Here is a 13,725-nt window from a genome sequence, read left to right as displayed (position 1 = left end):
ACAGAGGTCCTCCAGGTCAGTCGTATGTCCGATCGGGGTATTGGGTGGCTACCTGTGCTTGACGGGGTCGCACTCCCCCTGAAGGCGCAGGTCCGCAGTTTGGGGGTCCTCCTGGACTCAGCACTGACGCTTGATGCTCAGGTGTCGGCCGTGGCCGGGAGGGCCTTTGCACAATTAAAACTTGTGCGCCAACTGCGACCTTACCTCGTGAAGTCTGATCTGGCCACGGTGGTCCATGCCTTAGTTACCTCTAGACTGGACTATTGCAATGCACTCTACGTGGGGCTGCCCTTGAAGACGGCCCGGAAACTCCAACTAGTTCAACGTTCGGCAGCCTTGCTTCTAACTGGAGCAAATTATAGGGAGCGGTCAACCCTCCTGCTTAAGGAGCTCCACTGGCTGCCGTTCACCTTCCGGACCCAATTCAAGGTGCAAGTGTTCACCTACAAAGCCCTGAACGGTTTGGGACCCTCCTACCTTAGTGATCGCCTCTCCCCCTACGAACCTGCACGATCTCTTCGTTCGTCGGGGGAGGCCCTCCTCTCGCTCCCACCTCCGTCACAAGCGCGGTTGATGGGGACGAGAGAGAGGTCCTTCTTCGTGGTGGCCCCCCGGCTCTGGAACTCGCTCCCCAGGGAAATCAGGCAAGCCCCCACCCTGGTAGCATTCAGAAAGAGCTTGAAAACCTGGCTCTTGACTCAAGCCTTTAGATAAAGATTGCTAATCCAGAAGCAATCTGTATCTGTGACCATTCTTGTACCGGTTTGCACCTTTTACCTTTGTCAACTCGAATAGACTTGTCTATTCCCATCCCAATTTGCACTTCCAGAATTTGCAGCACTTTATCAGTCACCTTGTGTTTACAATATTTATATGGTGCACCTTACCCAGTCTACTTTTACAATCTCTCAGTTTTAATCCATGTTTTTATTAGTTCTTGTTTTTTATTGGCTAATGTTTAATTTTTTTTTTTTGTGCAAGTTGTTGTCTATTGCTGTGTTTTATACCGCTACTGTTTTTATTCGGGCTTGGCCCCATGTAAGCCGCCCTGAGTCCCCTCCGGGGAGATAGAGGCAGGGTATAAAAATAAAGTTATTATTATTATTATTATTCCTTCCTTCCCTTCCTTTGTCTTCTTTTCTCTTGTCCTTCCTTCCTTTTTCTCTTCTCTTCCCATATTTTCCTTTGCCTTATTTTCTCTTCCCCTTCCTTCCTTCCTTCCTTTCCCTTCCTTTGTCTTCTTTTCTCTTGTCCTTCCTTCCTTTTTCTCTTCTCTTCCCATATTTTCCTTTGCCTTATTTTCTCTTCCCCTTCCTTCCTTCCCTTCCCTTGTCTTCTTTTCTCTTTCCCTTCCTTCCTTTTTCTCTTCTCTTCCCATCCTTTCCACTACCGAGAAGGAAGGCCCTGTCTCTCATCCCTGCCAATCATGCCAGCGAAGAGGGCGGGATTGAGAGCAGGGCCTCTCCAGACGGTCTTAGACTCCGAGATGGTTCATAAGGGGAGAGACGTTTGGACAGGTAACCCATCCAACACAGGCTGTGACCCTGTGCCCTGTTTGGCCTTGCGACTGACAAGGAAGACCTCTGCGTACAGATGACATTGAACTCCAAAACTTCAGATGATCTCTCCCAACGGCTTCCTGTAGATGTTACACAGCGTGGGAGACAGTATTGAACCCTGCGGGGATTCTGGCAAGGGATTCTGCTTTTCCTGCCTGGCAGAAGGGGGTTGGACTAGATGGCCCTCGTGGTCTCTTCCAAATATACTATTCTATGAATCTCTGATTTGGGTAAGAAGGCAAGGCCCTAGAGAAGTGGGGGGGAGGGAGTCCTCTCTCTGGATGACCCCAAAAAGGGGCTGGAGAGTGACCTGCGGAGGATGGTCTGGCTGGTGACGCTGCTTGGAGAGAATGGGGCTGGACTCCACGACCCACGGGATCAGTGGTTTCATGGCGAAAGAACACACATCTCCTCCTCCTCCTCCCAGTCAGTTTGGGTTGTGTGCTGAGGGGCTAATCATCTTCAGACCACGCAGGAATAAACCACCAAAGCACCCCCAACAGATGGTCATACCATCTCAACTTAAAAACCTCCAAAGGAGACTCTTCTGGACTCTGGTAGGAGCAGACTCCACTACTGAACAGCTCTGACCTTCAGGAAATGCTTTCTGTTGTGTAGGTGAGGCCTGCACAACTAGTCAGTGTTAATGAGTGATGGAAGGAAAGGAGAAGCAGAGGAAAACACACACACAACACCCCTGCTAGACAGGCAGGTGAATTCAGTCCTCTCACGGCCTCCTCCAGCTATACAATGGGACAGACTGTCTCATAGGCAAGGAGTGGATTCCAACCCCCAAAACACGGCAGAGTCCTGGTCACAGTTTCACAGCCTCTTGCCTTGTAAACTAGTTCGTCTCTTTGAATAAACACTCTTGAGTTCTGACTTTCATCCAAAGTCCTTGGAGGTTTTATTCTTGATTTATTCACTACTTATAACTATTTACAGGTCTTCTCTTAATATACAAAGATACACAATAAGAACGAGCAAGGGCTGTTGGAGAGTGGCCTAGGCTGCCTCAGAGTGTGGTGGAGTCTCCTCTGGAGGCTTCTCTGCAGAGGCTATCTTTCAGGAGTGCTTTGATTGTGCCTTCCTGCATGGCAGGGGGCAGGACGGGGTGGCCCTTGGGGGTCTCTTCCGGCTCTAGGGTCCTAGGAGTCCATTCCAGGAGGAGGCAACACGGGGTCTCATGGATACGCCTTTCCTCTCCGTCCACCTCTCATCCTGACCACGGCCAACCCTTTTGGGATCCAACATTTCCTTCCTGCCGAGGGAGAAGCCCTTCCTTCTTTCCTCCAAGTGAAACATACCCAGCTGTCTCTCTCCGCCCTTCTCTACATCCCGTCTCTGGAGATATTCTGACCTGTCAATATCCGTCTTGAATTGTGGGACCGAGACCTGGAGACAGGGTCATTCCAGGTGAGTCTGACCAAAGCGGAAGAAAGGAGGCCGTGACTTCCTTGGATATAGACAGAATCCTCCTATCGGGACAGCCTGGAATCACATTGGCTTTTATAGCTGCTACATCATAATCTGTTTTTAAAAATAATTTATATTCAAAGACAAGAAAGAAAAACAAATGCATATTTATACAAATTACAAATACATTTATTATTATTTTTTTAAAAAATCGTACATCCTTTTACAGCAGCCACATTATATTCAGTACAATCTACAATACATTAACATTTGGCATCTACTGTTATTTTCACGCTTATACAGATTTCTTACCCTCACCACCGTGTTCCCTCCCCCAAGTCACTTTTTTTATTTATCATCTGTCCAAAATTCCTTTTCATTCCCTCTTGAGGAGGTAATTCTGTCTTTCTTTTTGAATCCTCTTCCAATACATTTTCTCCAGACATCATCACAACCACTTTGTTTCTAAATCCCTCTCCACGTCAACCTATCATTTCTTCCCAGTTTCCATACTTCCTTATACCATTCTTCTATCTCTATATTTATTTCCCTTTTCCAATTCCTTGCTATAAGCTGTCTTGCAATTGTTAATGCGTTTGTTATCGCATCTTTGTCCTCTTTTTCCAACTGTTTATTATTATATAATGAGAATAAAGCCATGCTAAGACTTCTTTCTATTTGAATGTTCATTGTGTCTATCTCTCTTAATACTTTTCCCCAGAAATTATTTATATATTGACACTGCCACCACATATGTATGTATGTTCCCGATTCTTGGCATCCTCTCCAGCAATTGTTTGAGTAGTTTTTATTTATATTTCCTATTCTTATGGGTGTGAGGTACCATTTCCATATCAACTAAATAATTTTCTTTAACACATATGGATATATTTTTCAAGTGTCTTTGTCCCCATAATTGTAACCCCTCTGTTTCATTGATTTTCATTCCTATATCTTCTTTCCAAATCTTCTTGAAGGTGTTATTCTTTACTTTTCCTTTGTTTTTTTTCAATTAATATTTTAGAAATTTTACTGGATATTCCTTTCAAATTTTTATGTTCCTAATCTTTTCTTTCTTCATTCCAACCTTTGGCCAATCCCCTATTTTATCTAAGTTTTTCCCCTTAATTTTTTTATCCATCATATATATTTTTTATTTTTTGGAAATGTCTTTTCCATTATAATTGGGGTTATTATTGAGCCATCTGTTATTAACTTTCTCCTGTATTTGTTCCATATTTCTAATGCATTACTCAACATTGGGTTCCCAGTTTACCTTATTTTTTTTTTCATAAACTATTTTAAAACATATTACGAATTTCTTCCTCCACTTTTCCTGAATCCATTATTAACTATTCTACATCCTCCTTTTCATCATTCCTTGTATAACCAATCTCAGTCTGTTTGCTTTATAATATTTTTTCATATGAGGAAGCGCTAATCCTTCTTCTTTTTGAGATCTGTTCTGTAACTTGTTTCGTCAATTTCTTTGACTGCCATTACAGTATTTATCATTTGTCCAAATGAGTCTCCTTTGGGGTGGAGAAAGGTGGGGTAGAAATGTTGCAAAGAAATAATGTATTCAACTCTTCTTCTGTAATCTGAAATGGCATTATAAATATAAGGTATATGTAAGTATAAAGTTTATCCTCAGAAGCATTTTCATTTTTAGTATTGCTGTCTTTCCAAACCAAGATAGATGTGTATTAATTTTTTTGAACTATTTTCCTCAATGCTACTACATTTACCTCTTCTATTTCTTTTAAGTCCTTTGTTATACTTACTCCCAGGTATATTAATTTGTTCTTGATTCTAATTCCCGTATGGCTCTGTTCTATAAAGTCTTCTTTCTTTGTATAATATAAACCCGTTGTTTTCCCAAATATCTTTCAATGATCCTCTCTCCTATCCATTTGACCTACCCAGATATTTAATCAATAACAATGTGTCATCAGCAAATAAGCTCACCTTCTGCTTTTCCTTTATTCCTACACCTTCTACATTCTTACCTTTTTGAATGGCGTTTGCAAATAATTCTATCACCATAGCAAATAAAATAGTTCTAATCATCCCTTTATTCTACTTCCCATTCCAAATTAATTCATAATCTCAATCAAAGCATTAAATATATCTAATGCTAGTATCCCCACTTTTAACTTCCTCTCTTGAGACAGACATATTTTGTTTCATACTCTTCCTATCAAACGTGATATTTGTCTTCCTTTTACAAACCCAGATTGATATTTTCATATATACTTGTACATGCATTTATTCATTCTTCTCTCAGCCTACTCTTATGCAGGCTAAACATGCCCAGGTCTTTAAGCCGCTCCCCATGGGGCTTGTTCTCCAGACCCTTGATCATTTTAGTCGCCATCCTCTGGACACCTTCCAGCTTTTCAACATCTCCTTTCAATTGCAGTGCCCAGAATTAGACACAGTGTGATTCCAGGTAAAGTGGTCTGACCAAGGCAGAATAGAGGGGGAGCATGACTTCCCTGGATCTAGACACTCTGCCCCTATTTATGCAGGCCAAAATCCCATAAGGAGGAGGGAGCAAGCTTGTTATCTGCTGCTCTGCAAACTAGGATGCAGAATAATGGCTTCAAACTACAGGAAAGGGGATTCCACCTGAACATAAGGAAGAAGTTCCTCACTGTGAGAGCAGTTCAGCTGTGGAACCTTCTTTGGAGGCTTTTAAGCAGAGGCTGGATGGCCATCTGTCCGGGGTGCTTTGAATGCAATTTCCTGCTTCTTGGCAGGGGGTTGGACTAGATGGCCCATGAGGTCTCTTCCAACTCTATGGTTATATGATTTCTTCCCCTTCCACTTCCTGTTCATGTCTCTTTTGAGTCATAGTCGTTAGAAGTTCTTTGGACAAACATTCTGCTTCTTTGCACTTGTCCTATTTATGTGGCTTCTCTCCTGTGTGAATCTTTTGATGGGTACGAAGATTCGAACTGTTACTGAAGTTCTTTCCACATTCCATGCATGTATGTGGCTTCTCTCCTGTGTGCATCCTTTGATGGGTGCGTAGATTTCCACTCTGACTGAAGCTCTTTCCACATTCCATGCATTTATGTGGCATCTCCCCTGTGTGGATCCTTTGATGGGTGCGTAGATCTCCACTCTGACTGAAGCTCTTTCCACATTCCATGCATGTATGTGGCTTCTCCCCTGTGTGAGTCCTTTGATGGATACGCAGATGTCCACTTTCACTGAAGCTCTTTCCACATTCCATGCATGTATGTGGCTTCTCTCCTGTGTGAGTCCTTTGATGGGAACGTAGATAGTCACTCCGACTGAAGCTCTTTCCACATTCCATGCATGTATGTGGCTTCTCCCCTGTGTGAGTCCTTTGATGGGTGCGTAGATTTCCACTCTGACTGAAGCTCTTTCCACATTCCATGCATGTATGTGGCTTCTCTCCTGTGTGTATCCTTTGATGGATACGCAGATGTCCACTTTCACTGAAGCTCTTTCCACATTCCATGCATGTATGTGGCTTCTCCCCTGTGTGGATCCTTTGATGGGTGCGTAGATCTCCACTCTGACTGAAGCTCTTTCCACATTCCATGCATGTATGTGGCTTCTCTCCTGTGTGTATCCTTTGATGGATACGCAGATGTCCACTCTTACTGAAGCTCTTTCCACATTCCATGCATGTATGTGGCTTCTCCCCTGTGTGGATCCTTTGATGGGTGCGTAGATCTCCACTCTGACTGAAGCTCTTTCCACATTCCATGCATGTATGTGGCTTCTCTCCTGTGTGTATCCTTTGATGGATACGCAGATGTCCACTCTTACTGAAGCTCTTTCCACATTCCATGCATGTATGTGGCTTCTCCCCTGTGTGAGTCTTTTGATGGGTGCGTAGATTTCCACTCTCACTGAAGCTCTTTCCACATTCCATGCATGTATGTGGCCTCTCTCCTGTGTGCATCCTTTGATGGATACGCAGATGTCCACTCTCACTGAATCTCTTTCCACATTCCCTGCATGTATGTAGCTTCTCCCCTGTGTGGATCCTTTGATGGGTGCGTAGATTTCCACTCTTACTGAATCTCTTTCCACATTCCATGCATGTATGTGGCTTCTCCCCTGTGTGGATCCTTTGATGGGTGCGTAGATCTCCACTCTGACTGAAGCTCTTTCCACATTCCATGCATGTATGTGGCTTCTCTCCTGTGTGTATCCTTTGATGGATACGCAGATCTCCACTCTGACAGAAGCTCTTTCCACATTCCATGCATTTATGTGGCTTCTCTCCTGTGTGCATCCTTTGATGGATACGCAGATGTCCACTCTGACTGAAGCTCTTTCCACATTCCATGCATGTATGTGGCTTCTCCCCTGTGTGAGTCCTTTGATGGGTGCGTAGATCTCCACTCTGACTGAAGCTCTTTCCACATTCCATGCATGTATGTGGCTTCTCCCCTGTGTGAGTCCTTTGATGGGTGCGTAGATCTCCACTCTGACTGAATCTCTTTCCACATTCCATGCATGTATGTGGCTTCTCCCCTGTGTGAGTCCTTTGATGGATACGCAGATGTCCACTCTTACTGAAGCTCTTTCCACATTCCATGCATTTATATGGCTTCTCCCCTGTGTGAGTCCTTTGATGGGTGCGTAGATTTCCACTCTCACTGAAGCTCTTTCCACATTCCATGCATGTATGTGGCTTCTCCCCTGTGTGAGTCCTTTGATGGGTGTGTAGATTTCCACTCTGACTGAAGCTCTTTCCACATTCCACACATTTATATGGCTTCTCTCCTGTGTGAGTTCGTTGATGTTTAGCAAGAGAACTTCTCCCAATGAAACATTTCCCACAGTCCTTACAATTATGTCGCTTCTCCTCTGTGTGTGATTTTGACAATGAAGTTTCCATTTTTTAACATTTATTATTCTAATATTATGCCTGAAGTTCACAGATATGGACTCCTGAATAGGACATTTCCTCTTCCCAGTCTCTGTATTGCTGTAGCCTTATTTTCTCTTTACCAACCCCTCTTTTTACAGCACAATCCTTCCTTTCCTTACATTCAAAGGTATGTAGCTTGAAATATAATTTCTCCAATTTATTTCTTGTTCTTGTTAATCCTGCGTACTTTCCTTTCAGACGTAAGGCAAAGGGCAATGTTTTCTTCATAAGGTTCGTTTAGAGGTTACCTGCGAGATGAATAAGAGGAAAATCTTATCAGGAGCAGAGTACAGAAAGATCTCATTGAACATGAAGAACAATAGCCTAGTGCTGTAGCAATCACAGGGGAAGAGGGGAGAAAGACTGGCCCAACTGGTATGAGCCCGTTGCCTCCTGAGAAGCACTTTAACACTTGCCCAACAAAGAACAATCCCTGCAAAGGGGATAGCGGCCTAAGATCCTGTGTCTAATCCAACCTTGGTAAAGGAAGGCCTCTAATAATATGGTCAACACGGAAAGGGGCTAACGATGCAAAGCATTTCCTACCTAGATCCCGCTTCTTCACATCTCCACTCAAAACCTGAGTGGCCATCTGTATGGACAGACTATCCCAAGTGATCAGTCTTGGGAGAAAAATACTTCATTTTCTTGTGTAGATTTCTCCCAACTCGGGAAAAAGATATTTTCCTGATCCTCTCTTTCCCTGCAGCGTGATCCCTGCCCCACGTTTCTAAAGCAAGGCGCCTGGAGACACTGAGAGCACATTAGGCCACAAAGTTCCTTGACATACTGCATTCTTACAAAACCTATACCACAAAGGTATGTAACTTCAGCCAGAGCCAAGGCACTCAGCCTAGCAGCAGTACATGAGAGAAGGCGGTATAGAGGAGACAGATGGACAGACCCCCAGGGTGAGTGGGAATCCTGCTGCCCTCCAGATCCTTCTGCACTCCAACAGCACCCTTGGGTGGGAGACATCATGATTCCTGCCCAGTTCTGCTCAGTTCAGTCCATTTTAGAAAGGACATTGGCAAACTGCAGCGGATTCATAGAAAGGCAACAAGGACAGGAAGACATTACATTGTAAATGAAGGAAAAATAAAGGCAAAAGTTTGCTTTTGCACAGGAGACAATGTTGTGGCTCGAACTAAAATTATGTGCTAAAGATGATGCTTCTGACCGTCATCTGGGTAGTACCAGGTATAGCTTGTGCCACCAGATGACTGCAACTAGGCCGACCACCTGCTCCCTCGATCCGTGTCCCTCCTGGCTAGTAAAATCTTGCCTGGAGGGATTACGTGAACCTCTGTTGAATATAATAAATAGCTCCCTTGAGCAAGGAGTTTTTCCAGAGGGTTTAAAAGAGGCGATGGTCTCTCCGCTGCTGAAGAAACCAGACTGGGATCGTTCGGTTCCCGCTAGCTACCGCCCAGTCTCGAATCTTCCGTTTCTGGGCAAGGTGGTTGAGAGGGCAGCAGCGGAACAGTTGCAGCAGTTCCTCAATGACACAGCTGGACTTGATCCCTTCCAGTCCGGCTTCCGTAGGGGGCACGGGACGGAGACTGTGCTAGTTGCCATCACAGATCAGCTTCGCTGCCAAAGGGATCAAGGCGGATCAGCGCTGCTCGTGTTATTGGATCTCACAGCAGCATTTGATACGGTCACAATCTATTGACCCACTGCCTAGCCATGACGGGGGTTAGGGGGATACCCCTTAAATGGGTGTCCTCCTTCCTCCAGAATCAGGGACAGCGGGTGGTGAGGGGAGGGATGGTTTCCGCATGGTCTCCACTAACTTGTGGGGTCCCACAGGGAGCTATTCTCTCTCCTCTATTATTTAACATCTATATGCGACCGCTTGCCTGACTGGTGCAGAGTTTTGGGCTCGAGTGCCACCAGTACGCTGATGACACTCAGCTCATTCTGAGGATGGAGGGCCAGCCGGACTCCGTACCCGATAGTTTCCATCAGTGCCTTGAGGCCGTTACTGGATGATTGCGTGCCAGCAGGTTGAGGGTGAATCCAGCGAAGACGGAGATCCTTTGGCTGGGCCGTCCGGGTGGGGGGGAGATGCAGCTGCCTACCCTGGATGGCGAGACACTGCGTCCGTCATCTTCTGTAAAAAGTCTTGGTGTCTTATTGGACCCTCTGCTCACAATGGAGGCCCAGGTCTCTGCTGTGAGCAGATCTGCGTTTTTCCATCTACGTCAGGCTAGGCGACTGGCTCCCTACCTTTCTAGGAACGACCTGGCTACGGTGATCCAGGCGACGGTCATCTTGAGGCTCGGCTACTGTAACGCCCTCTACATTGGCCTTCCTCTGTCAGTGATCCGGAAACTAAAGCTGGTGCAAAACGCGGCAGCTCGTCTTCTCGCCAGGGTGCCGGCGAGGTGGCGTATCACCCCAATTCTACAACAGCTGCACTGGCTACTGATTGAGTACCGGATTAATTTCAAGATACTGGTACTAACCTTTAAGGCCTTACATGGTTTGGGGCCGGCGTACCTGAGGGCCCGCTTATCCCCCTACCAACCCCAGAGATTACTTCGGTCCAAAGACCAAAATTTGCTTGAAGTCCCTAACATACGGACTTATCATTTGTCTTCTACTAGGCAGAGAGCCTTCTCGATTGTAGCCCCTCATTTATAGAATGCCTTGCCAGTTGAAACTCGAACTATCCGAGGCCTACTTGCCTTTTGGAAAGCCTGCAAAACCTTGCTCTTCCGACAAGCTTTCGATGGGTGAAAAACATGGGGCTATGTCTGTTTTTATTGTTATTTTAAAGCTAAGTGTATTGTTTTAATTTATTTAATTTAATTTAAACCGCTCTGAGCCAAACTGGGAGTAGCGGTATACAAGTCTGATAAAATAAATAAATAAATAAATAATTAGTCCCCCAATTAACCAGAGAATTTGTTGATCACATTCACAAGGACTGCCAAAGGGGTTCCTAAGACCATCAGAAATATGTGTTTTCTGATGGTCTTTGACAACACCTCTGACATCCCCCTCGTGACCTACCCAGGGGTCCCGACCCCCTGGTTGAGAAACATTGATTTACAATGTTACCCTATTGCATATGAAATCTGTTATAGACAAAGACAAAGAGGTAACTCTGAAAACAGAAAAGGAAGAAAGAGGAGAAACAAGAATGAATGGGGAAGCTCAAATTTTGAAATCGAAGATAAAGTGAAGTTCTTCTTGTGACGAAATAGGTACAGTCCCAATGCAATCGTGATTTGTAATGTTCTGGATTAGAGAGAAAAGAGAAAGGAAATAAGGAAGATTTTTCAGTGAGACCTTGAATTGAACAGAAGTCAAAACATCTTCCTGAAGCATTGCCAAATAGAGGAGCTTGTTTAGAAAAGACATTTATTTGAAAACTTATCACAATATGACATCTATTGGATGAAAGTGGTTACATAACAAATCCAATGTTCAGTTGAAAACTCCTAAAATGGAGAAAGGAAAACAACATAATAAGATATTGGTTAAACATATAGAAGTTATGAAACCAGTGGAAATTTTGAATGGATTAATCGATAGTGCCAACAACAAGCTAGATCAAGTGAATACTATCATGAAGAATTCTCTAGTGGCCCCCAAAGAAGGACAATTGAAACTGAAAAAGTTTCCAAAAGTTTCTGGGCCAAATTAAAGGTGCAGGTTATCTATATATATAAAAGAGTAATGGCATCACGGCGACCCACAAAACAACAAAACTACAGGCCCCCCAACCTCGAAATTTGACGACACAACCCATCATCCACGCCTCTAGGTTGATACAACAAAAAGAAAAGAAAAATAAAGTCCTAATTAGAGAGAGAGGAATAATTGCTTTTATCCAATTGCTGCCCGTTAGAAGGCTAAGCTCCTCCAACTTGGTCTCCTAGCAACCCAATAAAAAATAATAAAAAACATTAAAAAAATAATTAAAAACACTAAAAAATTAATATAATAAAATACCATAATAACAAAAAATAACTAAAAATTATACAAGAAAATAATAAAATATAAAAAATAAAAAGATAACTTACAATAAAATTAATTAAAAAATACAAATAACGTCAAATAAAAATTACACAACAAATCTTAACCAACACCACCACCACTTTGCCACAGCAACGCATGGCCGGGCACAGCTAGTTACCTATAAAGCCTTAAACGGTTCAGGACCTGCCTATCTACGTGATCGCTTCCTCTCCTACGAACCAACGCGAATCATAGAATCATAGAATAGTAGAGTTGGAAGAGACCTCATGGGCCATCCAGTCCAACCTCCCGCTAAGAAGCAGGAAATCTCATTCAAAGCACCCCGACAGATGGCCATCCGGCCTCTGCTTAAAAGCCTCCAAAGAAGGAACCTCTACCACAGTCCGGGGACCCCCTAAGATCATCCGGGGAGGCGCTCCTCTCGCCCCCGCCTTTGTCTCAAATGCGGCTGGTGGGGACGAGGGAGAGAGAGGGCCTTCTCGGCAGTGGCCCCCATCCCGGCTCTGGAACTCTCTCCCTAAGGAGATCAGGTTAGCTCCTTCCCTGCCCATTTTCCGCCGGGAATTGAAAACATGGTTGTTCCGGAGCGCATTTGAATAAATAGGCCCAATAGAGCGGTTATTAGAATACTTCTTTATGTTTTAAAAGCGTATGGCACTTTATCGCGGTTACTTATTTCCATGATACAGCACTTTATGAAACCTGTCCCCACTGGTTTGCTTTTAATTACTCTGATTTTATCTGCTTGGATTTTAATGTATTGTCCATATTTTATTTTGTGTATCGTTGGAATGTTTTAAGTTTCTGTCAAATATGTTGTGTTGTTGTTTCGGGCTTGTTCCTGTTGTGAGCCACCCCGAGTCCCTTCGGGGAGATGGGGCGGGATATAAAAATAAAGTTGTTTATTATTATTATTATAGCTGGAACAAGAGAAGCCTCCAATTTAGTTGGAAGATACCACAGAAGAGATCTGGGGCCAGAAGAAGAGGCCAAACCAAATCTCTTCAAAAAGAGCTGGAGTATACAAGGAGACACAGGTTGTTCAGACCTCTGAAGCAAATGCTGAATGCCGCACAGGAAACAAAGGCCAAGAAAGAGACCACAATGCCTTTAAACAAGAATGAGCGAGATTATATTCTTGAATGGTGAAAGCAGGACGTAGTGAAAGCAGATATTAAAGAAAGGAGAAGTCCAAAAAACGATGAGTAGTTGGAACTAAAAACGCTGATCGGAAGATAAAAAAAGAAAAAATGGGCTGAACAAGAGATCAAGAAGAATGAGATTTTCAAATGTGGTGCTTTAACAGATGATTGTTTTATATCTGTTTTAAATAGTATGGACAAACCCCTCATGTAAGAGACATTAGTTCATAGAAAGGCTGTGTAGCGGGAAAGGGGGGTGAAGGATAATGGTATCTATTAATTCGTGTACGTATAACACTAACTTACTAACAAACAGATTTGACTAATAATCTTCTAAAATTCATTTGGTAATAAATACAACGAAACCACAGTTTTCTTTAAAAAGGAGCAAGTTGCCAGGAACAATCAAGAAGAACTTAAGAAATGCCATTTCCTAATGGATTCCATCACAAAAACATGGGAAAAGTTTCTCAAACCCAAAAACTTGGTTTCTGCGGGAGGGACATCCTGCTGTAGCACATTTTGCTCTGGTTTTTCAATAAATTCCTCATCACCAGGTCTCAACCAATTCAATTCTCACTCCTTTGTGGCAGCCACAAAACCAAGTTTCCAGAGTAGAGCAACTCCTTTCCAAGTAAGGAATGCACAATAAAACAGGAAATAATACTTTCAAACCAGAAGCAGAACATTTTTC

General features: G+C 43.7%; 1 protein-coding gene, 1 long non-coding RNA gene and 1 pseudogene across 4 annotated transcripts in view; 1 reads left to right on the top strand and 2 right to left on the bottom strand.

Annotated features, from left to right (window-relative positions):
- The window catches only part of LOC134296834 (zinc finger protein 658B-like), a 135,878-nt pseudogene that overhangs the window by 64,501 nt on the left and 57,652 nt on the right, over positions 1-13,725 (bottom strand).
- The window catches only part of LOC103281434 (zinc finger protein 658B-like), a 68,185-nt gene continuing 57,602 nt past the window's right edge, over positions 3,143-13,725 (bottom strand). For all 3 annotated transcript variants that reach the window (XM_062972726.1, XM_062972725.1, XM_062972727.1), the window contains one exon: positions 3,143-8,144. In XM_062972726.1, the coding sequence (XP_062828796.1) occupies positions 5,881-7,863 (1,983 nt within the window). In that variant the 5' untranslated portion in view covers positions 7,864-8,144 and the 3' untranslated portion in view covers positions 3,143-5,880. The remainder of the gene's footprint in view (positions 8,145-13,725) is intronic.
- Positions 8,141-13,599, top strand: LOC134296881 (uncharacterized). The gene is made up of 2 exons (XR_010003704.1): positions 8,141-8,271; positions 12,810-13,599. It is a non-coding gene; the product is annotated as an uncharacterized LOC134296881 (long non-coding RNA).

This window comes from Anolis carolinensis, chromosome 2 (assembly GCF_035594765.1).
Source record: "Anolis carolinensis isolate JA03-04 chromosome 2, rAnoCar3.1.pri, whole genome shotgun sequence".
NCBI classification, from domain to species: Eukaryota; Metazoa; Chordata; class Lepidosauria; order Squamata; family Dactyloidae; genus Anolis; species Anolis carolinensis.
The sequence above is the reverse complement of the archived record's forward strand: the minus strand, read 5'-3'. Positions and strand labels throughout refer to the sequence as shown.